The following is a 26,425-nucleotide window of genomic DNA, read 5'->3' on the forward strand; positions in this document are numbered from 1 at the left end:
TAGAACAACCAGAAGATGTGCAAATAAACATTATTTTTTGCTCCAACTACAGTGGCCTTTAAATGTGTACTCTCCCATGTTAAAACTCCAGAGTTGAAACTTCTAAGACTGAGCCCATGATAAATCATTCCCAGACTTTGTCCGTCTTTAATTTGACATAACTCCTTTGCCATTCAACTTGCATAACTGTGCATACCCTTTACCTCATATTTTATTGAAACATCTTTTAAGTTAGTTTGAGCATTCACTACTTTTGAGTTTGGCACCGAAGCATCAGTGTGCAGCACTAAATAGAGAGGGGATTTTAGTTATTAGCTTCACAATGAGTCCAAGCATACATTCAAATCAACAAAAGACTGACCTCATGAGAGGAATGTTAAAGTTTTGGAATGGCCTAGCTAGAGTCCAGAACTAAAGCTGAAAAAGAAATCTGTGGGGTCACTTTGTGGTGTGCTGACAAACTTCCACAAATAAGAGTGAATGCAGAAATTGAATTAAAATGTGCCTTATTAATGTATTAGTTTAAGGGTATGCACGCTTATGAGGAACATCAACCTTCTAAGTCAGAATTCTGACTTTTATTTAATTAATTTATTTTATTTAACAAATTATTTTTGGATAATTTGCCTCAGAAATTTGTTCTTGTTTTTCATTAAATCAGTGGATATTGTTCAAATCTGTACTATTTACCAGATGTTTTTGTATTGTGGGTGTTTTTCTGCATTAGCATCCAGAGGTTGCATCTAATTTGGTTGATTTGTTTGCAACATGGTAATGCGTTGGAAAATATATTTATTGTATTTCTTTTACTGATGAGAAAACTGACTAATGTTAGGGAGGATCATTAATGTTTTGGCTTTGCCTGAACATTTGACAGAAACAGAGCTACTGTTTGCATTATTTTCAGTGACTCAGTTAAGTATCATTTGGCTGCCTCATTACAGCATCGAACAGGATGAAGAGTGTCATCAATTTTCTCATGCATACTCACTGTTTGGTTGGCTTCAGTCTATCTTCAAGAAAATCAGTAATCAGTACATTTCCCACTCTTGCAACAGGAATTTCTGGAAGCAATGCTGATGAAAAGCATTTAATCCCATCTGTGGGGTTATGCAAGTATTTTTGCCTTTTGTGTTTATTTGTAGGTATAACTAAAAATAGGTTGTGCACATGGCAGGATTGATTTGCACATAGAATGATTTATGTATATACGTACCTTCATCTATGCATACACTTTTTGAACATGTCTTTGTTACAGAACAGAGTGTATTAATATAATCTACTAATGCAATACATTCAGGGCTGCACAGAACGGTTTGTCACCAGTCCTGAGGAAGTGATGGACGTGATAGATGAGGGGAAGGCCAACCGTCACGTTGCTGTCACCAGTGAGTCACTGCGTTGATCTTCCTGATGGTCCGACGCTCATGCTGTCACACATTTCATGTTAGAATTTGTTTCTGTGGATGAATAATTTGTGAAGTGCAGAGTGCGGAGTAATCAACTTCATTCTGTCTTTGGAAAAATAAGTGAAATTAAGAAAAAATTTGAATAAAGCTACTCTGTTTGACCCAGTATCTTCTTCATATTTACGCCTAGATATGAATGAGCATAGTTCTCGCAGTCACAGCATCTTCCTGATAAACATCAAACAAGAAAACGTAGAGACGGAGCAGAAGCTGTGCGGGAAGCTGTACCTGGTTGACCTTGCTGGGAGTGAGAAGGTAGGAAATAAGTGGGTATTTTCTTTGAAAACATTAAGTTAATGTTAAAATATTAACATTAAGAGGGATTCTTTTTAGAGGTTATCACCAGTAAATATCTTACTTACTCTGTTAGAATCATCAGTCAGTCAGTCATTTTCTATCGCTTATTCCATAGTGGGTCGCAGGGAAGCTGGTGCCTATCTCCAGCAGTCTATGGGCGAGAGGCGGGGTACACCCTGGACAGGTCGCCAGTCCGTCGCAGGGCAACACACAAACAACCATGCACACACTCATTCATACACCTAAGGGCAATTTAGAGAGATCAATTAACCTAACAGGCATGTCTTTGGACTGTGGGAGGAAGCCGGAGTACCCAGTGAAAACCCACGCATGCACGGGGAGAACATGCAAACTCCATGCAGAAAGACCCCGGATGGGAATCAAACCCAGGACCTTCTTGCTGCAAGGCAACAGTGCTACCAACTGCACTGCATCTGTTAGAATCTTCAATTAAATTGTTTTAGGATTAACGGGTAGTCAGAGATTAGCCAAGACCAAAGCACAATTCTACTCTTGTAAAACAACTCCTGTCTTAAATATATTACAAAGGTTAATTCAAATGCTGTTTTATGAACTTTGACACCACTTTCACATTTGTACTAGAAGGTAATTGACCTAGAAAGTTATTAGTCATTTACAATAAAGTCAAAGTTTGTCTGTGGTCTTTAATAGTGACCTTTGAAAATGTGTTCTCAAACCCAATGAGATCATTCAGTCAAAGGGACAATCTGATAGAACGGTAAGGTACAACCCAGATGTCTGCTTTTAACATTGCTACGTTTTGATCATGTTAGCAGAAAAACTCATCTATGTTTCATCAAATGGTGTCTAAGAAGAGCCGAGGCAATTCAAAGGACTCTTGGGACTCTGAGGAAAGTTCACAGAGGTTCTCTGCAACCAACATCCCTTACAGGGTAACACAGAAGCACATGCAAACACTCAGTCTTAAGGGCAATTTAGATAGACCAATTAACCGAACACACACATTGTTGGACTATGGGACAAAGCAGCAGTACCCAGAGAAAACCCATGCCTGCACAGAAAGATCATACTCCAAGCAGAAAGATCTCTGTGCTGGGATTCAAACCAAGGACTTTCTTGCTGGAAGGCACTGTAGGTGCAGTGAAAGCAGTGTCAGCAGCACTTAAAGAGATCATCCATTATTCAAAAAGGGGTGGATGCACTTGAGATAGATGCACTGGAGGCTGATGATGAGATGATATGACAAACAAAGAAACATGGCATGTCACGCTCACAGGGTATAAAACACGCAGTATAATCAATCAAAACCGTGAATTTTGAACTTACAGCAGCCATTGCCTGTATTTGTGTAGCGTACTACATCATCTGATGCTAGTGCGGGAAACTTTAATAATGATCCTAAGAAAAGATAATCATGTTATATTATGTTGTTATGATAATGACATGTTAACAGTGTCATCTTAAAAAGCTTTGTTTCTATCATATTACATTTCTCAAACGCAATACTTTTGAATGTTCTTTGGTATAGCTTTCACTATTCTACCATTTGTGCTTATCTTCTACTTTGTTATTTACAATAAAAAAAATTTTTTTCCTTTCAGCGGGGGTTTTTTGATCATAGTTCCAAGAAAAAACATTAAACTATGTGTTGATGCCTTCATTGACTTTTCATGAACACATTTGCAGCATAATACACCACATGAATTAATAAACAGTTTTCAGAAGTATAAAACCTATTTGACACATGGCTAGAGAGTAAAATATATTCCAACTTTCACACAAAAACTTTCATCCATGCACATTTGTAGCACATTATCCAGAATTATTGCATAAATTATATAACTTAATATTCTAAGCCTGAAGATGAAGCTTTGCTGGACACGGTTATAATTTGATAACTAAATAAAAACCCACTTCGAAGTTAGCTGTTTTTAGTTTTATCCAGACTGATACCTTCTCTTCTTTTTAAAAGAGGTTGCTTGTTTGGAGCGAGAGCTGGTAGCCTTTTATGGAGCTTCACAACTGCGACCACTGTCTTTGTAAACCTTCCATATTGTCAGTGCACTGTTGTGATTCAAATTTGATTGGCCATCAACTTCTAGAGAGCATTTGCCTGCAGATAGTCAATGTCTCAGGTCAAGTAAGTTAGCAAGATGATGACTGCTAATAAACTCTGAACGGACCATTTAAAAAAATATGACCTATTTCTTTAATATTGGACTTTGTTGGCCAATTACCTCACAATATATGATGTTTGTTGGCTAAAAACAATGGAATTAGATGCATTTTCAGGTAAAAAAAAAATCATACAATCAGTGGGTTGATGCTCAAGATGTTACCCTAGAAACATTTTATAAATATCATTTAATATTGCACTGGATTTTTGTTTGTCTATATTTCAGGAAACAAAACATAGACAGAGACTGAAGACTGGAAGTTAGTTTAGTGTGGATTTTGGTTCAAAATAGGGGTTGCATTTGTTTATTATAGTTTTTTGTAACTTCACATTAAACATGCTAAGTAGTTAGAGAGATAGAAATACACATGCATACACTATAGTGCCAAAAGTATTTGTCTGTCTACTTTTACATGTACATTTAATTAGAAGACATTCTATTCTTAATCTATGAGGCCCAATTTGTTGATGGACTCACTTTTGCCAGCAAAAGCAACTTTAATTATTCTGTAAACATTCTCCACAAGGTTTAGGAGTGTGTTCATAGTTAGATGAAGAAGCCAGAGATGCAGCCTCAGCTCTAATTCATCCCAAAATGTTCAAGAGGGTCGATGTGCAGGGCAGTCAAGTTTCTCCACACCAAACTTTATACACTTACAGACATGGATGTGATTGTAACACCAGAATTAATTGATTTGGTGGTGTGACCCAATACTAGCAATATAGTATACATACACACACACACACACACACACACACACAGAGAGAACATTTAAAGACACTGCTAAATCTGACTCTTAGCTTGTGGATATAGTCTTAAGTTTATGGGACTGATGTAAAACATGGAGCAGTGGGTACTAAGAGCAGCAAAGAGCTATATGGTCCTGGTGGATGCTGACGGCTGTTTTGTAGCTTTTAAGTGATGATGTTGCATCTGTTTGTTGTCTCCGACAACCCTGGGGGGCAATGAAGAAATGGTTCTGCTCTACCAAAGTATGGCGTTTCAGTACAAAAAGTAAGATGGTACACACTACAGATTTTTCCTGTAATTAAGCTCCTTTTTATCTGGCTCTAATTGGATCCCATGACAATTAGGATACTGTAGACCATGCATTAAGATTGACTGTGTTGGAGAAATCAGAAAATCTGATGACTGCCTCTCACATTTTCACTTATTAACAGTTTACACTATACTAATTTATTTGTTTGGTTGTTAAATTAATTTTGATCTTAGGAAAGTATTCCTAAACATGAAAAATAAAGTTGCCCAAGTTATTTTGCAGTCATTTAGTTTTTTTGAGTCTATAAAATGTTGGCAACCTGTCCATGGTGTTCCCTGCCTCTCACCCGTAGACTGCTGGAGAGAGGCACCAGCTCCTCCATGACCCACTACGGAAAAAGCGGTATAGAAGATGAATGAATGAAAATGTTTTACTTAAAATATGGATTATTTTGTCACAGACAAATAATTTGGTCTTCTAAGAGACATTTAGCAATGGAGCTATATTAAATCCCACTCTGCCTATTTAACAAATGTTTCTTCATGTACAGCTGTACACCCTTCATGGTGTAGCGGGGTAGGTATTGAGCTGTTCATCAACAAACTAGTCAACATATAAATTGATTAGCAAAAAAATGATTTGTAGTCCTGATTTGTATTAAGCCATCTTTGCTTTAATAACCCCAAATAAAATAAAATAACCTGTCTTTACAAGTCACCTAACTGGTAAATAGAGTTCACCTGTGTGTGACTTAATGTCAGTACAAATAATCCTTTTCTCTGAAGACCTGTGTGATGATTTGTTTAATACAATCACAATAAAATAAAGTGAAATTTGTGCTTATAGTGGGGAAAAATGCGAAAATGTTCAAAAGGTATGGGGTCTTTTAAATGTACTATAAGTGTGACCATCCATCAAGAAAATACAGTAAAACTAAAAGTATAATATAATGAAGCACTACATAAAAGCCGGATGGACTGCTATAGATATATATAGAATCCTTTCAGATTCTCTTCTCTTCAGCTGCTTAAATACTGAATAAAATCAGAAACAGGATTTAAATATAAATAAAAAATTTCTAAGAGGCAACATAGGCAATGTATTATTTTACAAACTAAAAAATGCAATATAAATATCAAAATAAAAAGTCATGTTAAGACATTTAAGTGATAATTATGTGTGATCTTATTTTTATCTTAAACACTAATAAAGCTGACATTTTCTTGTCAATAAAGTATGCATCCATTTTTCCCTGTTACCTGCATAAACTTTGCAATAAAAATTAGAAACAGATGTCATTTGCCTGGATTAAACAGTTAACGAACTAATTTCTGCCGTGTTTTGTATTTGTGTCAGGTCAGTAAGACAGGTGCAGAGGGAGCGGTGCTGGATGAGGCCAAGAACATCAACAAGTCTCTGTCGGCTCTGGGGAACGTCATTTCTGCTTTGGCTGAAGGAACGGTATGGTGAAATATGAAATGCTCTGCACCCCCTTTAATCCATCAGGAGCTGCTTCAGGCTTGACCTGTTAATTTTTTGTTTTAAACAGATAACTCATGCTCGTCATTAGAAGAAAATGTATCCTGGCTGCAATGAATCAGTCTGAAGTATTAGATCAGAACTGCATTAACACCTCAAATATGAGAGTTGGTTTATTATCAACAAATCTGATTGTGATGTAAATGTATACAATGTCATATAACGAATGGTAAACTTACCATTGTTGGAGAAAAATGTACGTTCTTATCAGTGATTTGCTTCGTTGGTAAAATTGAGCTGAGAATAACTGTCTCATCCTGTATCTATAAATGTCATGTTGCCTTTTGATATGAGGTCTTAAATCAAGTTATGCAAATGTATGTTTTGAATTCTCTGGTCAGTGGGAAATTGCAGTAGAAATAAGAACAAATAGCTTAGATGGTCTTTACAAACACCAGATATAACCGTTTACCCACAATAACTGCTTTTTACCTAAAATATCCCTAACATACGTTTTTTTCAGTTATCCACAATAACATTTGATCTTAAGCTGATGGTGTCTGAATCTTTAACTTATGATTATTATTATGACCCTGAGGTGTTATGCTTGAACAAAGTATTGTCAGAATGCCCGTGAATACGTATAGAAATGCTTCTGAAGTGCTAATTTAGAAATTTAAAATGTTTTTAAATTAATTCCTGGTTAGTTCAATTAAATAGACTGTGGAACAGCTTTAGCCTGGAGATGGTGTTTCACCTATAATGATTGATTGTTTACATTCTTTCTTTGTAGTTTAAAGAATGTGGTGGACAAATAAATACTAGAGGCAGTTTTTCTCACTGGGTGTCCAACCAATAAGGCATGACCACACATTTTCCAAAGTCTGCTTCTGGTTGGTTGATCAGACCCTTGTGACAACTCCTTCCCTGGAATCTTCCGGCTTTCAGTCTAGCTGAGTGCTGAGACTCTGACTTTGTTATACAGCCATCACCTCCTTGTCACACCATAACCTTCTGGTTTTTCCCAGTTAGCCAAGCTGCGAAACTGGACTGTAAGAATAATTGGTTCAAAAACCAAGTTAAATGTGACACAAAAAGATCAACACAATAATAAGAAGTTTTCTGATCCTTTAAAAACTTATCTGTCTTAGTGGTTTGGAAAAAAATTATCTTTAAGAACCTTTATTCTCATACTCGTCGTCTTCCGCTTTATCTGGGACCGGGTTATGGGGGCAGCAGACTCAGCAGAGACACCCAGACGTCCCTCTCCCCAGACACCTCTTCCAGCTCCTCCGGGTGGAGCCCAAGGCGTTCCCAGGCCAGCCGAGAGACATAGTCCCTCCAGCGTGTCCTGGGCCGTCCCCTGGGCCTTCTCCCGGTGGGACGTACCTGGAACACCTCCCGAGGAAGGCGTCCAGGAGGCATCCGGTATAGATGCCCGAGCCACCTCAACTGACTCCTCTCGATGTGGAGGAGCAACGGCTCTACTCCGAGCCCATCCTGGATGGCCGAGCTCCTCACCCTATCTCTAAGGGAGTGCCCGGCCACCCTACGGAGGAAGCTCATTTCAGCCGCTTGTATTCGGGATCTCGTTCTTTCGGTCATGACCCAAAGTTCATGGCCATAGGTGAGGGTAGGAACGTAGACCGACCGGTAAATCGAGAGCTTCGCTTTTTGGCTCAGCTCTCTCTTCACCACAACGGACCGGCACAGCGCCCCCATTACTGTGGCAGCCGCACCGATCCGTCTGTTGATCTCCTGCTCCATTCTCCCCTCACTTGTGAACAAGACCCTGAGATACTTGAACTCCTCCACTTGAGGCAGTAACTCCCCTCCAACCCGAAGAGGACAAGCCACCCTTTTCCGGTCGAGTACCATGGCCTCTGACTTGGAAGAGCTGATCTTCATCCCAGCCGCTTCACACTCGGCGCATGCTGTAGGTCTTGGCTAGAGGGGGCCAGCAGGACCACGTCATCTGCAAAAAGAAGAGACGAAATCCACTGGTCCCCAAACCAGACCCCGTCTGGCCCTTGGCTGTGCCTAGAAATCCTGTCCATAAGAGTTATGAACAGGACTGGCAATACGAACCACACTCCTGCTCCGCTTGTACAGAGACCGGATGGCCCCTAATAAAGGCAACTTTTATTCTGTGTTATAAAATAATTTCCTTTCTTTAGAATTCAGAGAAGGCAGAAGTCAAACCTTTCATGAGGTTAGACAACATTTTAACATTTATTCCTTTTCAGAAGACTTTTTATTTTTCCCTGTAGTAGTCTGCAGAATAAGCATTAGCATCTTTGTGCTATCTTGTTAGTTTAGTGTTTCTTTTACTTTATTAAATCAGGAAATAGACCGTAGCATGTTAAATAATATATATAATCTTTAGCCTTTTGTAGGTTATTTGATGGCTAAAATAATTCTTATTTTGAGAAATATACAAGAGCTTTTTTAAATGCATGATAAAAAACGTTCTGTGGGGTAGGTAAAGAAGCCTTCACACCGAAACTTTGATGGATTGTTAGAGTGATTATGATGCAGATTATCTATGTACACTTATGTAGCTTGATTTACCACTACACTCATTTGAGTCTCCTAAACTGCAATGCCTGCACAAAAAAATGCAACAAAAATAGATAAAGAAAGACATTTTTGGTACTAGGAGTAAAACTGCTGAAAAATACGACTTGTGGTTCTTGTTTCTTGTGAGTGTTGCGGTGACACGTTCGCCGGCCTTCTATTCCTCTTATCTTAAATTCAATACTCTACTACAGCTGCTAATATGATCCATTTCACCCACTCTGTGGTCGTTCCAAGCCCAGAAAACTCCTCAGAAACCACATGGAAAAAGGCTGACAGACTGTAAAAGTTAAACCAATCTGTTAGAAATATGTGAGCATTCATTTCCTATTCACTGTGCAAGGACACAGTCTTTAAGAGTGCATTCAGGAGGTTAAACTGGTACTCCTCTGAATAATGCAGCTGCAAGAGAGGATTCTTCTCTGTCTTTCTTCTCTCCCATGTGAAAAACAGATATTTTAAACAAAGGGCTGTTTTTTATCCTCTGTCTGTTTTGATGTCTTTCTCACAATCTAGAATTCCTTTTCTTCTTTCCTCCATTTGACTCTTTGCAGAAATCCCACGTGCCGTATCGTGACAGCAAAATGACTCGCATTCTGCAGGACTCGCTGGGTGGGAACTGCCGCACCACCATGTTTATCTGTTGCTCTCCTTCCAGCTACAATGATGCAGAGACTAAATCCACGCTGATGTTTGGCCAACGGTAACATGCATCCCTGGGCTCGGTAGCGCTGAGATGCTGCACTGATGTGCAAAAAAAAACACATCTCTGTCAGCTTGTGATGCTTCACAAATCACTGAACTGGGCTATTCCAACTTTTTTCTTGGCCCTCACTAAAATATATATAAATATAAATATAAATATAATATATACACCACCACATTTATTTGGATAAACTTTCCTTTGTAAGTTACAGAAAAACACCACACTTTTTTTTGCCAGCTGCAATGATGGAGTTTGTTGAAATTGGCTAGTTTCCTGACATGCACCCTGCTTTTAAAAATAGTCCACCAATTTTCAATAGTTTTTTCTATGTGTGTTTGGGATCATTGTCCTGTTGAAACAAACACCGTGGTCCACGTTTCACCCATCTAAGGAGCAGCTGACGTTACATGAAGTTGAAGAATTTAGAGAGAGTCCTGTTTTTAATCCTTCCAAAGCACCAATGTCCCAGACATTCAGCATGACAGTTTAGGTTAGATGGTTGAAACTTGGACACACCTGGAGATTTGAACAGGACAATGATCCCAAACACAAAATCAAAACAAACTTTGGAAAAGATAAAGCTGACTGTCTAAGCAAAATTATAGAATGCTAAACCCAGTCCTACTTAATCTTAACCTTGTTGAAAAAGGTTCATGGCAGAAGCAATTTAAACAATTTATACTAGTTCTACCAAGAAAAACGGGCAAATATCTGTTAGATTATGCAAGAACCTTGCTTACTGTTTGGTTTTTCTGCAACTGACTAAGGTACACTTATCCAAATATTAAATTGGTGTTTTTGCATGTATTTGAGTATGTTTGTGACAATGTGTGAAATAGACAATTCACCATAATTTTCACAGTTGTAAACCTAGTTCTTGTTTTAGAGAAGAACCATTAAGGTGGCACAGGTAAACCCAAAGTTAAATCTACCCCTGGAAGATTTAGATTTAATAGTCTTTTAGTTCAACCAATTAGTTTGTTTCTGATAGGGAATGAGACAGGCTTCTCTTAAAATGTAATAAAACAACGTAAAAGAAGTTTCGCTAAAAAGATATGTTTTTATTTACATTTGAATAAAAAAGGCATATTGAAAATTATTAATACCCTTCTTAACAATCAGTGGATGTCATAAAGTATGTGTTTGGAGTGGGACACAAGGACAGACAGAAACTTGAGATGAGCATGAAGAAAATTTAATAATAAAAATAGATCATTTTTATAATTGCTGACCAGCTTTTTGCATGTTTGGATTGGTATTTGTGATGATCCATCATTTGCAATGAGCTTCAAGTCTTTGAGGTTAAAACGTTTTCTGCCATCACCCTAATCTTTAGCCCCTTTGAAAATTCTCCATTGGATTAAACTCAGACTCTGGCTGGGCTGCTCCAGAATCTTAGCATTACTTCCAGTGAGAAGAAACATGTTTGTTCAAATTTTAAAAATCTGTTTAAATCTAAATCTGCCAGAGATATGAATAAGTTTGCACTTAATTGTATGTTGTGTCCCTGGAAAACCTGGAAACCTGGAAAAAGAATGGTTTGAATGTGTCATTAAAAGCCCCAAGTTAATTTGACATTTATGAATGGGTCATCTGACTGAAACTGTAAGTGATGAAAGATGGGGGACGTCAAGCGTTTAATTGGTTTTTCATAAAGAAACTCACAGATGCAAAAAAAGGAACTTACTAATTAATCTCTTGCTGTTTTCTTTATTTTTTGTTAAATGAGATCTAGTTACAAAGAATAACTTCAATGTAAATAATTTGTACTCTTTCTTTATAAAGGGTATACAAAATCAAATAGTTTACATGTTTATGAACAAGCAACTGAACGTGATCAGCTGTCTTTGTTATTTTGTTTTCTTTAGGATAAATGTTTATTGTTGGAATTTTAGCCACAGTATGTCTGATTACCTTCATTTTGTTCAGCATGTGTTTTATCCAAGGTCTAATTTGAAAAGAAATCAGCAGAAATTGTTGTTTGCCTTGCAAACAGTAGAAATTACTTGTATAAGAGCACTATGTTTTCTAGCTGGAGGGTGAAATTAAGTAATAGGACATCCTTCTAATAAACGATGCCTCTTATTTTTGCTAACAGCACAATAACATACTCCCTCTCCAACTTACAATAGCATAATTTCAATGTAAATGCTTCATGTATTGTGAACACCAGGCCACTGTAGCTTCCTTACCCTATACACACCAAACACTATTTGCACATTCCCAATTTGCATACAAATTAATGAGATGCAAGCCAATTTTCACTCTGCTGCCAGACATTTTCTCTGTTCCCTCACACTTCCTTTTTCCTCTCTTTTTACTGTATCTTGTCCCTTCTACCTCCTCCCTCCTCTCTCCTTCCTTTACTGTCTGTCCCGGTCGCCCTTTCCTTCTCTTTGCTGCATGCCCTCTAATTAGAGCCAAGACCATTAGAAACACAGTCACAGTGAATCTGGAGCTAACAGCAGAGCAGTGGAAGAAGAAGTATGAGAAGGAAAAGGAGAAGAACAGGTCAATGAAGGAGACTATACAAAGACTTGAAGCTGAGCTGGACCACTGGAGGAACGGTAATGCTTGCACTGATCGTACTGACTCATACATACTTGTGCAAGGAAACGGTGAAAATGGCTGCTTGTGTGTTTGTGTTTCATGTAAGAATTGTAAAATGTTGATATAAGTGACAGTAACTTTAATGAATACTGTGTGATGTCAGTTTTACTGCAATGAAATTCAAAAGCAAAGCTTTATACTGACAGAAAAAGTTAACTGAAGATATTTAACCCCATTTTCTTACAGAAGGCCATGAAACATTAATTCAAAAATATTCTGAATAATTTATTGTGGAAGTTGGTGCTCTACGTTTCCAGGGTGAGTATGAATTGATGCAAGGCTGGTACAAAATATCTTGTGTCAGACGACACAATGAAAGTCAGTTATGAAATAACTAAAACTGGAAAAACACAAAAGGACAATGAGCTAAAATTCTCATCACCTGACACTTTTAAATGACCACACTTTCCAAAATTTTAGAAAGCCTGGGTTGGAGCACCAACCTGTGGGCTGATAAGACGTTTCGGGTTAATTGGTGTTGTGCCATTTTGTACCCCAATGACCCAACCAGTCATTGCCATTTGATCCACAGCTACTTCCATTTCAAACCCACAAACCTACACTCAAACCCATGCCCTTACAATGGACTATCACATGTTATATCTCTCTTGGTGGTTTAGTATTTTTAATAAATTATGGAGACATTTTATAGAAAGAAAAAACATTTTTACTGACATCAAAAGAGGGTAAACTCCTTTCTTAGTTTTTTTGGAATAACCAAAATTACCTATATTAGCTAAATGTCAGAATAATGAGACCCTTTTTTCGTTTTTTATTAAACTTATTTCAATGTCAGAAGTTTACATACATTTCCTTAGTATTTGATGAAATTGCTTTTTGCTTGGGTCAAACACTTGGGATATCCTCCTACAAACTTCTCACACAAGTTTGCTGGGATTTTGGCCCATTCCACTGGACAGAACTGATGTAACTAAGTCAGGTTTGTAGGCTGCCTTGCATACACAAACCTTTTAATCTCTGTCCATACGTTTTGAATGTGACTGAGATCGGGGCTTTGTGATGGGCATTCAAAACATTGACTTTGTTGTCTTTAAGCCCTTTTGTAACTAGTTTGGCTTTATGCTTTTTGTCATCAACCATTTGAAAGACCCATTGTGGCCCAGGCTTTAACTTTCTGTATAATGTCCTGAGCTATTGCTTCAGTATTTCGACATAATGCCCCTTCCTCATGATGCCATCTGTCTTGTAAAGTGCACAAGCCCTTATTACTGCAAAACACCCACACAACATGATATTACCACCCCCGTACCTAACAGCTGGTGTTACGTTCTCAGGCTTAATCGTTTACCTCCAAATATAACAATGGTCATAATGGCCAAACACTTGAATTTTAGTTTCATTAGACCACAGGACATCTTTCCAAAAATTAAGGTCTTTGTTCCTGAGTGCATTTTGTAAACCGTGATCTGGCTTTCCTGCCTAGAACTCTCTTCCTGATATCCTGTCTGTCTGACTTTCTTTATTTTCGCATAATATCGCACAAGGTCGCTTTTCCTATGAGGTGTTGCCTTGAAATTCATCCACAGGTCTGCCTCCAATTAACTAAGGATCTTACTAGGTCATGTTATCATTTGTGCTTCTACAACTTGTTAAAACCTTAGTAATCTTAAAGTATGTAAGCTTCTGATTTTGAACATAGTTAAAAAAAAAATCCATCTCATTATTCTGGCATTTAGCAAATGAAAATAATTCAGGTGGTCCTGACTGACCTAAAACAGGAACGTTTTAGTCAGACAGTGAGGAGAAGATTTATTTTTAAACAGTGTATCTACACATCTGGTTTCTGTTTTAGATTCACAATATTGGTAAATTATTAAATAGGATATTACTTTTAAATAATTATTTACCCCTATTACCATTGATTGTGATTGTGATCTATTTTTGGGCTCAATAATTCTTCATAAATAAAAGAGAGTGTGGCCCCTGATCAACCCAAAATAACTCTGAGCAATCTTCCGTTGGTGGATATTAGTTATGGGTTTCTTATAAACACATTTCCATGTTGCAGATTATGTTTAATTTATAGAAAACCAGTTTAAATCAAAGGGTACTTTAAATCAGGGCATGAAATGAGTTGAAATGAGCACGAAAAGATGTATGGAGTCTATGAGAAGTCCGGTGATGAGTGGCTGCAAAATTACATAATAACAAAAGAGTAAAATGACCAGAGCCTCTGATAAAGCCTTGCTGAAAGGACCAAATAGTTTGCTTTTCTCTGGCTGGAAAGTCTAACTTTCCAAAAAAGTATGATTAAAGGTACTGTTTTTTTCCCTGCTTTGTGTGATAAAAATCCAACAACTTATTTTGCAAATATTCTATTGAGGTATGATAGTGTACTAATACATGTATATTATATCTCAAAAACTACTGAAATGATGAAAGATATGATTTGCCATTGTTAGTTTATTATCTACTAGTTTAAGGCTTTTTCTTTATTCTCCCATATTGTATCATTTCCAAGGCAGTAATTGTTAAATTCTGCTCTATATCACTGAAGAACCCTAAATCCTTTTCCATTTAAACATTATGACTTGAATAAAAAATATTGCCGTACTTATAGTTGAAAAGCTGGTGTCAGTGCAGAAAAAACCCCTGCAGAGAAGAATGACTACAGAACATGTCCCTGTTCCTGTCCTTTTTCATGCATGGATGACTTTTCACTTACAGGAATGAATTTTTCACCAGCCTGAAGGCATAGCTTTTCCTTCCACTTAAGGGCAGATTTTACCTTATTTGATCTAATCCGAATACCTGTCAGTGGAGATATAGGAGGAAGGTGGCCAAACAGGTTTGTTGGACTTGTGCCCAAAACACATAAACACTGCTTTCTGGCTATTGCTTTCGTTTTATTCTTCAAACTCCCACACTTTGTGTAATTGGATTTCCCATCACTTTGTACTGAGATAAATATCCTGACCATCTTAACCATGGAAAAGTCGTAACTTAGAGTGGTTTTCTCACAGGGTTTGTCACACACAAACACCAGCATTTCCTTTTATTCACACACCCACACACAAAGATGTGCATCTACTCTCATCTGTTGGACTTTTCAAATGTCAGTGATCTCAGCGGTGGTGATCGGTTGACATTCAAGCCATAAATCTAATTTCTGCCCTTTGTTTCTTGTGAAGATAACTCCCCCAGTGGTTGACCTGCATTTTAATGAACTGTAACACATTTTTATTGAAAATTCATGAGTGGAAATAAATCCTTTTATAGCTTTATCCCGTAGCTTCACTTATAACCATTCTTCTCTATATCTCAATTGCTCTTAGGATTCTTAGAATTTTAAAGGTAACAGATTATTCGCCCTCCCACAGGTCTTTTCACTGCTGCCCATTTCTGGTCGGAGACTCTTGGAGGTGAATGCTGTTGACCTCCGTACAGCACTACATTACTGAGCTCTTTAATCAAGACTGGCCCAAAAAAATAACTGTCTCAAGCAGGAATATTTGCTCAGTTTGCATTACTTGTATTTCTATAAGCAGATCCTCTGCCAGAGTGGAGAGCCAACTCCAAGTCAGTTTTAATTACAGAGTACAAAGAAAGCACTTTATGAAGGAAGAAAACAATTCAATGCCAGTTTTAAACAAGCCAATTCAGCAAAAGTCCACAATTCATGTCAGTATAACTGTATAATTGGGCTAATTTACATAAAATTTATAACAGACTTGCTACCTCATACTGATTATGTAATTGTGCAGCATTTGTAATTGCTGTCTTTGCCAGCAGCTTATTTACATCTATTTAATTATCTCTTGTTCTTTGCTTACTTAATCTGTAATCAAATATGGTGAAACTCAGTAATGATGCTCTCATTCACATATTGTCCAACCAAATGTTAGTCGTCAGAAAGCAAAGTTAGTGAAGTTACTTTGACAGAAAATTTTCCTATTTAAATGAACATCTTTTATTGTTTTTTGTTTATTTGTATAAGAAGATGTTTCAAGTTTTAACAAATATCTTCATAGCTCAAACCAATTTACAAAGTCTGTCCTTAGATGGGATTTTTGTTACATAAAGATTATTATGCCTCATATTTTTAAAATACAAATGCAAAAACAGAAAAAATCTAAAATTCATAAATACATTAATTGAGGTAACTTTACAGCACAAAAAAAAGTTGGGGTTAAGAAAGCTTAGCTTACTTTAATAGTAGCCTCAGTTTGTCTGAATTGTTGGCTTTGGTGTCATTGTTGCCAAGTCTGCTTATTATAAGCGACTATAGGCTTTGTTTTTCTCTAAAGTCGCTTGCAATTCTCGTGAGTCATGGGTCACAGTTTTTTGGGCTTGTTTTTCAACCTGAAGTTGCTTATTTGGGTTTGGCTTTCTTTGCAAGTGAAACCCCTTGATTATATCCCAGCTCCCCTCAATAAAGCAAAACACAAGCGGTAGGTAGTTTGTCCTTTCCACGCCTCCCCTTCCTGATCATCGCGCCCGTCCGAGTTGACTCGGCACACCCCAAACACATTCACTAATGCCATTAGAAAGAGCCATGCCAGATCCCAGAGTGTCTGGGAAACAAGTGACAAGACAGCGTGAAAATAATTGGGGGACAAATATAAAATGTTTGTCTTCCTTTAAACAGAGTTTAAAGAAGTTTATTTGCTGACTGTGTTTGTCATTTTGCTGTTACATATGCAAAATGCACTTTTTTTTGATCAGTTTAAAAGTATAAGTTACTCAAAGAATTCAATTTATGTAAAATTTGTATGGCGATAATTGTACTGTTGCTTATGTATAATGCCATAATAAGTGTATACATTTACACTGTTTACAAGTTGTCTCTGTTTTACACATGGTGGATTGCCTGTTGCTGGTTGCGTGTTTCTCTCGCAAGTTCTGGCAAAACTGTTTAGTATCTCATCATCCTTGTGGCAATACTTGATAGATTCTCTTTGAGGTTAAGCTGAAGAGAATTTGCCAGCCAATAAAATGCAGAGATACTTTGATCATAAAATCAGGTTTTGGTGATTTTGGCAGTGTAGCAAGAGGCCAAGTCCTACTAGAAAATTAAATCAGCATCTCAACAAAGGATCTCAATAAATGTCAGCACATTTATTGAGCATGAGCTGCTTCAAAATTTCTTAATAGATGACTGCACTGACTTAAGACTTTTTAAAAACACAGTGGACCAACACCAACAGATGACATGACTACCCAAATTATCACTGACTGTGGAAACTTCCAGCTGATGTTTGTGTTCAGATCAGATAAGGACCCAGCTGCTGGCATACGGGACTTTGATGAAGCAACAAATTTTAAGAAGCAAATAACAGAAACTTACAGCTGTGAGTCCAGGAGGCAATGGGTCATCACAGGAGAAGATCCAGCAGGTCAGCATACAAACAGGAAGAAACAGGATACATGTTGGGAAACAAGGACTGTAGGAGGGAAAACATGAGAATCCAGCAAAGCATGAATGAAAGAGGGAGCTTACAGTATATACTTGTAGGAGTGATTAATGGAACTCTAAACAGGTGAGTCTAATTAATTTAATGAGCTGCAGCTAAGAGGGGGAGTCTTGAAGTGAGACACTGAGGGAGAAACATTATACAGCTTATGTATCAACAGCAACAGGTTTTCACAAAGACATGCATGGGCTTAATAAGTGTGCACCATAGAAACACATGCAGACACCAATATCTCTCTTTCGAGGGAAAATCCTTTTGATTTCCTGCAGAGAACTGCAACAGTTTACCCTGCAAATGTCTCATTACTTGAGCTATTACTTGTGAATAGAGCGCAGTTTAAAGATAGCTGGGAGTGCTGTGCTCAGTTCAAGCGTGTCACATACACAAAAAAACAGCCTTGTTAAGGTCAAAGTTCTCCAAAAAGATGACGCCGATTATAAATGTGCTAATTTGTGTTGCAAAAAACTGCCTGTCCAAACATTCAGTAGGATTTTGTTGACCAATTCATTTGAATAAGTGTGTGCAGATTTTTCTCTGCTGCAAAGTTTTCAAATTCAGGACACCAGTCCTGAATTTAAACTGTTGCCCATCTGAGTTAGAGAATAGGACAAAGACAACAGAAGTACAACTTGGACAGGGATACCTGCAAGCACAGGAAAATGAGATGCAAAATGTATTGATTGCATTAAAAACATTGACATACACAGAGATTAAAGTTTACATAGTCAAGAACGGTGCTTATAGCATTGTTGGAAGTTCCCCAACAGTGAGGACTTACAGCAACTACAGTACGACTATGGCTCAGGCTACCCTGGCTGGCTGGCTGTGATCAATAAAAAGGAGGTTTTGGGACCAATAATAAAGGTGCAGAAAGTGTTATCTTTATTTTCTTCAGGTCTGTCTCTCTTTAATTGCTTGCAGATTTGTTTTACATTTAATCTGGTTTCATCTTGTAGCGTACCTTTCCATTGTAGATGGGCAAAAGTGCATGTGGAAGTTGTATGCATAAGAATAAGAGCGACCAATGTTTCCCTCACACCCTTCACCTATCTGACCTGAGTAGATGCATAAAGAGTTCCTTATATGTATGTTAGGCAATAACATAATAGAACAGAGGGAGATTGCTCAACTATCTGCTAAGGAACGTGACACGAAAATATTTTTTAAATAGACCTTCACTTAAAGTGCAGTGGATGCTCAGAGACGGGAGCCGAAATTACTATTATTTAAACTGTGAATCACACAAAGCAGCTTTAACAGTGAGACATAAAATAAAGAAACAGCTGAAAACAAACTAATTTATTTTCCTTTTCATCATGTCATGACTCAAAGCCTTAGATTGGGAGTTTTTGTGACAGCAATAAAGGTTGATATTCATTTAAAATATAATAAAAAAATAAAAAAAGTAATGATTCAAGATACAACAAATAATATATTATGTATTAGGAGTTCTGTATCATTTTTACATTGTTCTTTGATATTACAGTTCTTTGTTGTCTTTGTTATATATTAGTGTATATTCTGCTAACCTGGTTAGAGAATATATAAACTCTCATTTAAAAGATCTAAGTTATACATGTATTTATAAAACTCTTAACACTTTTAGTTATCCTGGATAAGCGGAAGACGACGAACGAACGAACGAACTTTTAGTTATTTTAATAAATGTATTTAGCCTCCTGTCCTTGGTGTGCCCTGCCTCTCACCCATGGACTGCTGGGGATAGGCACCAGCTCCCCCGCGACCCACTATGGAATAAGTGGTAGAAAATGACTGACTGACTGACTGTATTTAACCTCCTGTTTTCCTGTCATTTAAATGGCACATCTTAAATATGATAATTAAGCTTAAGTAAAAGTAAACCTATATTTCCTGTCAGTTCTTCCTCTCCCTACATACTTAGCTCAGCTTTTGTACCAAATCACAGTGTATTTTGTACATCCTGACATTGTTGTGTGAAAAGAGCATATTAAATTTTCTGATTAATATCAACGACTGTGCCATCTGAGCTAATGCTAGATGACAGACTGTTGGAATGGATGCCTCCCCTTGACACTGAACCATCTTGAATCTGATATGTAAATGTATTTTTATTTAGGGGAACCGTGAAGAAGATAAACCTCATAATCCCTTTTCATGCATTCATCCGTTGGGGTTCGTTTAGTTGAGTGAAGTGCAGTGCAATGACAAAAAGTATTTTTCTCTCTGTCTCTATAGGTGATAATGCTGTTGTGCTGGGGCGATTGAGTGAGGGATCGGAGGATGCCCGCTTTGTGTCTCTGGATTTTAAGGAGCCAACTCTTGAATTATGCAGCCCATGCACCCCCTGCACTCCTTGCAGCCCCTGCTCCATAGCCTCATCTATTGTGGTTCATATCTCTGAGGAAGAACGGCAGAAGTATGAGGAAGAGATCCGCAAGCTGTACAAGCAGCTGGATGATAAGGTGATGAATGCAGCAAAAGGATTGTCTGGGAATGAATGGAGCTGAGTCCACACTTTGTGAGAGACTCAGTAACAGTATGTATGCAGCTGAACAGAATTTATTATACATGCATTATTTATGGAAACATTTAGGGAATTATTTATTTACATTAGCAGCTATTAGGAAAGGATATCATTTGGGCCATAAGGTCTGATTTATTTTAAAAAGCTAACCCTTAAATTAATTAAACACACTTTTCTTATTTTGTATTTTACAGTTAGTAGAGTCTAGAGTCTAGAACATTTATAGTTTCGGACAATATTTTCTTGTACATTTATACTAATTTACTTGCATTTTGTTCTTTTCTGTATAATATACATATTAATATATATATATTTTTTATATACTTACCACATTGTGCAAAAGGCTTGAGTTACCAGTCACGTCTTCATATTTTTTTCTTTATATTGTTTTGCTGTAATGGTCAGTAACAAGCCTTGGACAAAGCAGCCAAAATTGCAACAAAGGAATTGAAAGAAAAATAATTGTCCAGTAGGTCTCTGGACGTGGGCATGAAGAAGAAAAGTAACCAAATCAACATCCATGAATTTTATGTTTCTACATCTGCTGTAGGTGAAACATGTATGTGCAACAACAAGTGTTTCGAATATTACACAAATCAGTCACTCTGTGTAAAAGTTTTTTGTTATTTCCGCACAAGAAGTTGAGATAGAAACAACACTACGTTTTTGATTAGTTTTGAAGTATTGCTTATAGTGTACTTATTAGTCAGTATTAGCTCAAGTTGTAAATGTATGGTTGTGATCACACACTGAACCCAGAAGATGCTGGTGTACAGTCATACATACATACGAATCAACTGTTTCTCTTCCACTAAAGGACGATGAGATCAACCATCAGAGCCAGATGGTGGAGAAGCTGAAGGAGCAGATGCTTGACCAGGAGGAGGTAAAAGATCTTGGTTTTTACATTCTTTTATCGGTTTTGTTAAACAGCTCACAGTGGGCCATAGCTCCTGCAAAGCGTGCCAATGTGAATAGATAAATAGAAGTCAGCCGTGAGAGATTTTACTACCCTGCCCTTGAGATGAACGAGTTGGAAAAACAACACATTTCTGCAGCCAAAAAGGAGCTTGAGTAAATGAGACTGTGGTTGCTGATCAGTAAGTGTATTTATGCTAATTGGAGTTTAAAGCAGAACATTGTTCAATCAGTGCAAACACAGATGAAAGGGTGAAGCTCGTTTTGAACTCTGTGGAGTTCATTTTCATTTAGTTAGAAAATGTTTTAAAGTTAGTTGCTTTTTAAGCCAGTAAAACCTTTTTTGCCGATAAGTAAAGAAGAAAATAAAACACTTTATTATATGTCCTATCATACATTTCTGGGAAAATCTTTCCTTTAATAAATCCCCTAAAAAGGAATAAAAGCATGTATTCACAACAGATTTTGGCTCGTCACATTTCAAAAAAGAAGAATCAACATATTCTAGATTTGTTCATTAATGCCCCCTAACACAGCTTAATTAGAACATCATCAAGTTTAGTAATTTAGTTGAAAAATTATATATACTCACCGGCCACTTTATTAGGTACACCTGTCCAACTGCTTGTTAACGCAAATTTCTTATCGGCCAATCACATGGCAGCAACTCAATGCATTTAGGCATGTAGACATGGTCAAGACGATCTGCTGCAGTTCAAATCGAGCATCAGAATGGGGGTAGAAAGGTGATTTAAATGACTTTGAATGTGGCATGGTTGTTGGTGCCAGACGGGCTGGTCTGAGTATTTCAGAAACAGCTGATCTACTGGAATTTCCACGCACTACCATCTCTAGGGTTTACAGAGAATGGTCCGAAAAAGAGAAAATAGCCAGTGAGTGGCAGTTCTGTGGGCGCAAATGCCTTGTTGATGCCAGAGGTCAGAGGAGAATAATAAATAAAATATCTAATAAAGTGGCTGGTGAGTCTAGATAAGACATATTTTGCAGCCATTTTTCTGTGGAGTTTTGTGATAAGGCTACAGAAATTCCAAGATTCAGTTCGTCAGAAAGTTTGAGTATTACATAAGTCCAATAACAAAAAAAGAGAAATTCAGAAATTTTGGCCCACGTGAAAGAGTATGTCCATGTACTGTACAGTTTCTGCATTAAAGTCTTGGTCGGGGCTCTCTCGCAACCTGGCTCCTCAGTTATGACAACAAAACGTTTCATTAAATAACTAGTGATGCACAGCTAAAAAACATTAGATACAAGTCTTATCTTGATTAAATCAAATACAGTAGAAGTAGTAACAGTAAAAGTATTTATACACAACAGAAACAACACATTTTAAGTTATGTTTTGATGCGTGTTTTATTACAAGAAAGGAATCCACATTTCCTGAATTTGGTCATTCATGTCCTATAATGGTCCTGCTGTGGGCTGAGTTGACATAATCATAACTACCAAATAAGAGACATGGTATCGCAATGACCATTTGTTTAAACAAAGTCTGTGCGCTTGTGTAAATATACTGGAAACCCAGAAGAAACAGCATCTACATTTAATGACACCTCATTCAGAGATATGACTCTCAGCGGGCTGCGGCAGAAGAGCAAAGAGTGTAGTGGCAACATAAAATCACCTCGTTCTCTGTGTAGTAACATTCTAAGGTGAATGTTTTTAATGGGCATCATTTGTACATCTGCATTGTGTTGCAGTCTTATAAAGAAATGTATCTTTTCTATAAGGAGAGCAAGATAAGGTGTTGTGTTTTATTAAAGGTGTACTCCGAGTAGGTAAAGACAGTCTTCCTGTGCAGTGTTTCATTCTATAAATCGTTTTCTTTTATGCAGCTTATATATAGCTAAACCTCTTTGCCTTTCAGCTTTTAGCTTCGTCCAGGGGAGACAGTGAGAAGGTACAGTCAGAGCTCGGCAGGCTGCAGGCAGAAAATGAATCCTCCAAGACTGAGGTGAAGGAGGTGCTTCAGGCCCTGGAGGAGCTGGCTCTAAACTATGACCAGAAAAGCCTGGAGGTTGAGGAGAAAAGCATGCAGAACAAGCTCCTGGCTGAAGAACTAGGAAAGAAGATGGTGAGTCTGAGTTTCAAATGGCTTTGTTGCAATTATTTTATGCTGCAAAGTCAAAAATGGATATTGTGGCCAGAATTTGAGGAACCGTGAGAATAGAAATCTGTTTGGTGATCTCCTAAAGTCAGTCATTTTCTACCGCTTATTCCATAGTGGGTCGCGGGGGAGCTGGTGCCTATCTCCAGCAGTCTATGGGCGAGAGGCAGGGTACACCCAGGACAGATTGGCAGTCCATCGCAGGGCAACACACATACAACCATGCACACACTCATTCATACAACTAAGGGCAATTTAGAGAGACCAATTAACCTAACAGGCATGTCTTTGGACTGTGGGAGGAAGCCGGAGTACCCGGTGAGAACCCACGCATGCATGGGGAGAACGTGCAGCCCCTATCTCCTAAAGTCACTTGCTGAATATATTTTGTCAAAGTACTTACCCTGAATGCAATTAGACTGATACTAAAGAAATTAGACTTCAAAGAAACCAGATCTAAGAGAGAAAAATATGACACCAGCAGCCTTAGATTATATTATAAAAACGATTTAACACTCTCAGAGGTGGCGTTCATCCTGAATATCAGAAAATGCTATAAACTGTAACCATAGAGGGCACTTGTTGACTCTCCTGGACAGCTTGTTTGTAGATCAATATAGATATAGCATTACAGCATTACATTGCTTACAGACCGTTGTTTTTTTAAGTGAATGTAAAAACAGCCCCTTTCATAGAGATTTTCCCCACGAGCATTAAAAGTCTGGTTAAAAAGTATTTTTTCTGCTCATGAAGATTCCAAACTGAAACTACCTCAATGCCAAGTATGGTACTGACTGGTTGACGTCTCTGAAACAAAAAAGGAGCAGCAATGATTCTTATTTAACAAAACAAATTCCTTTTTTTTGATTATTTCAGTTATTAAGGTCAAAAAGCAATCCAAACCATCATGGTTAGATGTGAAAATATGATTACAGCATCTCAGTTGGATTGAAGTCTGAACTTTGATTAGGCCACTCCAAAATCTTTTTTGTTGTGTGTTTTCTTTTTTGTGCTTGTGTGCTTTGAATCATTGTTCTGCTGCATGACTCAAGTGAGCTTGATTTTTAAGTCTTGAATTACTCGTCCTTTAGGATTTTCTGGTACTGAACAGACATTATGGCTTTATCAGTTATGGCCAGTGGTCCAAGTCCTACAAAGGCAAAGCAGCAGATACCACGCTACCACCACCATTTTTCACTGTATGCTAAAATACTTTGTTAGTTTTACGTTAGATGTAACAGGACCATCGTCTTCCAAAAGGTTCCACTACTGACTCGTCAGACCACAGAATATTTCCCCCAAAGTCTTGAGGTTCGGTAAGATTATTTTTGGCAAATGCCAGACGGGCCTTTATGTTCTGTTTGGTCCACAGTGGTTCTCACTTTGTGTCGCTCTTATGTGAATGTGATTTGAAGCTGGTTGGCAACAACTTACTGCTCACCCTCTACCGATGATCCACATAGCCCTGTCTTTCAGTGTTTAACCCTTTCTCTCTCCTAGACATGGCAATTGACTGAGCTTTTACTGTGACTAACTCTATGTGCTCTCTTTCAGACACTAACCTTGAAAACTGGCTCAGAGTTTATCTGTTCTTTCTTTCTAGGTGAAACAACTAAAGGAGCTACATCCATCAACATTTACTTTTCCTTCCCATAGAAAGTACTCCTGGATCAGTGCTTCTGTGTTCTTTTTGTGTCTCTGCTCTGTTCTCTCAATTCTCCAGTAGGTCGTGGCAGATGGCTGCTCACACTGAGCCTGGTTCTGCTGGAGGTTTCTACCTGTTAAAAGGGAGTTTTTCCTCTCCACTGTCGCTACATGCATGCTCAGTATGAGGGATTGCTGCAAAGTCAACACCAGTGACTGTCCACTGTCTCTACATGCTCATCCAGGAGGAGTGAATGCTGCAAATCTCTGACTGGATGCAATCTGCTGGGTTTCCTTAGACAGAAAAACGTTTTATCCAGTTTGAATAAATAACTGAATCTGACTGCACTGTTCAATGATTAGGATTAATTGGAATGTATGTAATTGACTTTGTGAAGTGCCTTGAGACAACATGTTGTGAATTGGGGCTATATAAATAAACTGAATTCAATTCAATTCAATTTTGATCCGTGTGAGCTGAACTTCATTCTAGTTCAGGTAAATGATAAACTTGCACAATGCTTATTACAGCTGAGTATAATTCTGATTGGATTCACATTGCAGGGGCTGCTGTGTTTACAAGTTTATTTAGGACAGTTCCAAACTATTTTCTAAGTACTTTTAAAAGGACTTATTTGAGATAAAAGTATGGCTTATGTCATAGAAAGGCAGAGGCCTGGCAGAAGTGGTAAAACCTTAATTCAGTTCTTGTGACCTGCTCTGTGAACCGACTGAACCTTCTTCGCCCTATTAAAGCCTCTTCACTGTTTCATGCACTGTTTTACAGTCTGCCAGGCGGCCGTCACTTCCATCTTTGTCTTTCTCAGAAACCGATCCAAGAACTGATGAAAGGAGCTGACAACATAACAACTCTCTGTGCAGTTTAGTTCAAACTCACCTGGCACTGCAATTTCTCCCCAATCATTTCACTAAGCACAACATCTCCTTTTCACTGTACTCTGTCGATACTTCTCAGCTGACACGGATGTCTGCCAGGAGTCTGACAAACAAATACATGCAACAAAAATGACATTACTTCACAATGACAGAGCTTTTCCTCAACTTCATCCTGCATCTTTAGGACAGCTTTTTATTTTTATGTATCTTTATTGGAGAAAATAAAACCTCTGACTGTATCGTTGGTTTTCTTTATTCTTCTTTTCAGTTGAGATTTCTCTTTTCCTCTGCATGAGGCCATCGCTCACTGTCACTTACATTCATCTGCTCCTCAGTGCAGCTTCTTTCACCCATCTATCCACTTAAGCTTCTTTTTTTATCTATTTCATTTACTCTACTCATCACTTCAGCAGTCTTCTGTTGAGTATCTTTTCATAAATCTTTCTTTAGATTAACTGAACAGTTTTATTAATCTTTACATCTACATTCTTTTTACTTATTCATGAAGGAATGATCTTGGGTTGATGATTTACTGCCATTTGCTCCTGAGTCTGACTGTTTAGGTCACCTGTATGGATAACAGAGCATTACATCAATTAAAGA

The 26,425-nt window shown here is 37.7% G+C and overlaps 1 protein-coding gene across 3 annotated transcripts in view; it reads left to right on the top strand.

Annotated features, from left to right (window-relative positions):
- Window positions 1-26,425, top strand: part of kif5ab (kinesin family member 5A, b) — a 113,823-nt gene that overhangs the window by 41,177 nt on the left and 46,221 nt on the right. For all 3 annotated transcript variants that reach the window (XM_047348164.1, XM_047348165.1, XM_047348166.1), the window contains exons 7-14: window positions 1,301-1,388; window positions 1,600-1,724; window positions 6,282-6,386; window positions 9,536-9,684; window positions 12,106-12,254; window positions 19,950-20,176; window positions 21,056-21,124; window positions 23,042-23,248. In XM_047348164.1, the coding sequence (XP_047204120.1) occupies window positions 1,301-1,388; window positions 1,600-1,724; window positions 6,282-6,386; window positions 9,536-9,684; window positions 12,106-12,254; window positions 19,950-20,176; window positions 21,056-21,124; window positions 23,042-23,248 (1,119 nt within the window). The remainder of the gene's footprint in view (window positions 1-1,300; window positions 1,389-1,599; window positions 1,725-6,281; window positions 6,387-9,535; window positions 9,685-12,105; window positions 12,255-19,949; window positions 20,177-21,055; window positions 21,125-23,041; window positions 23,249-26,425) is intronic.

Source organism: Girardinichthys multiradiatus, chromosome 20 (assembly GCF_021462225.1).
Source record: "Girardinichthys multiradiatus isolate DD_20200921_A chromosome 20, DD_fGirMul_XY1, whole genome shotgun sequence".
Lineage (NCBI taxonomy): Eukaryota > Metazoa > Chordata > Actinopteri > Cyprinodontiformes > Goodeidae > Girardinichthys > Girardinichthys multiradiatus.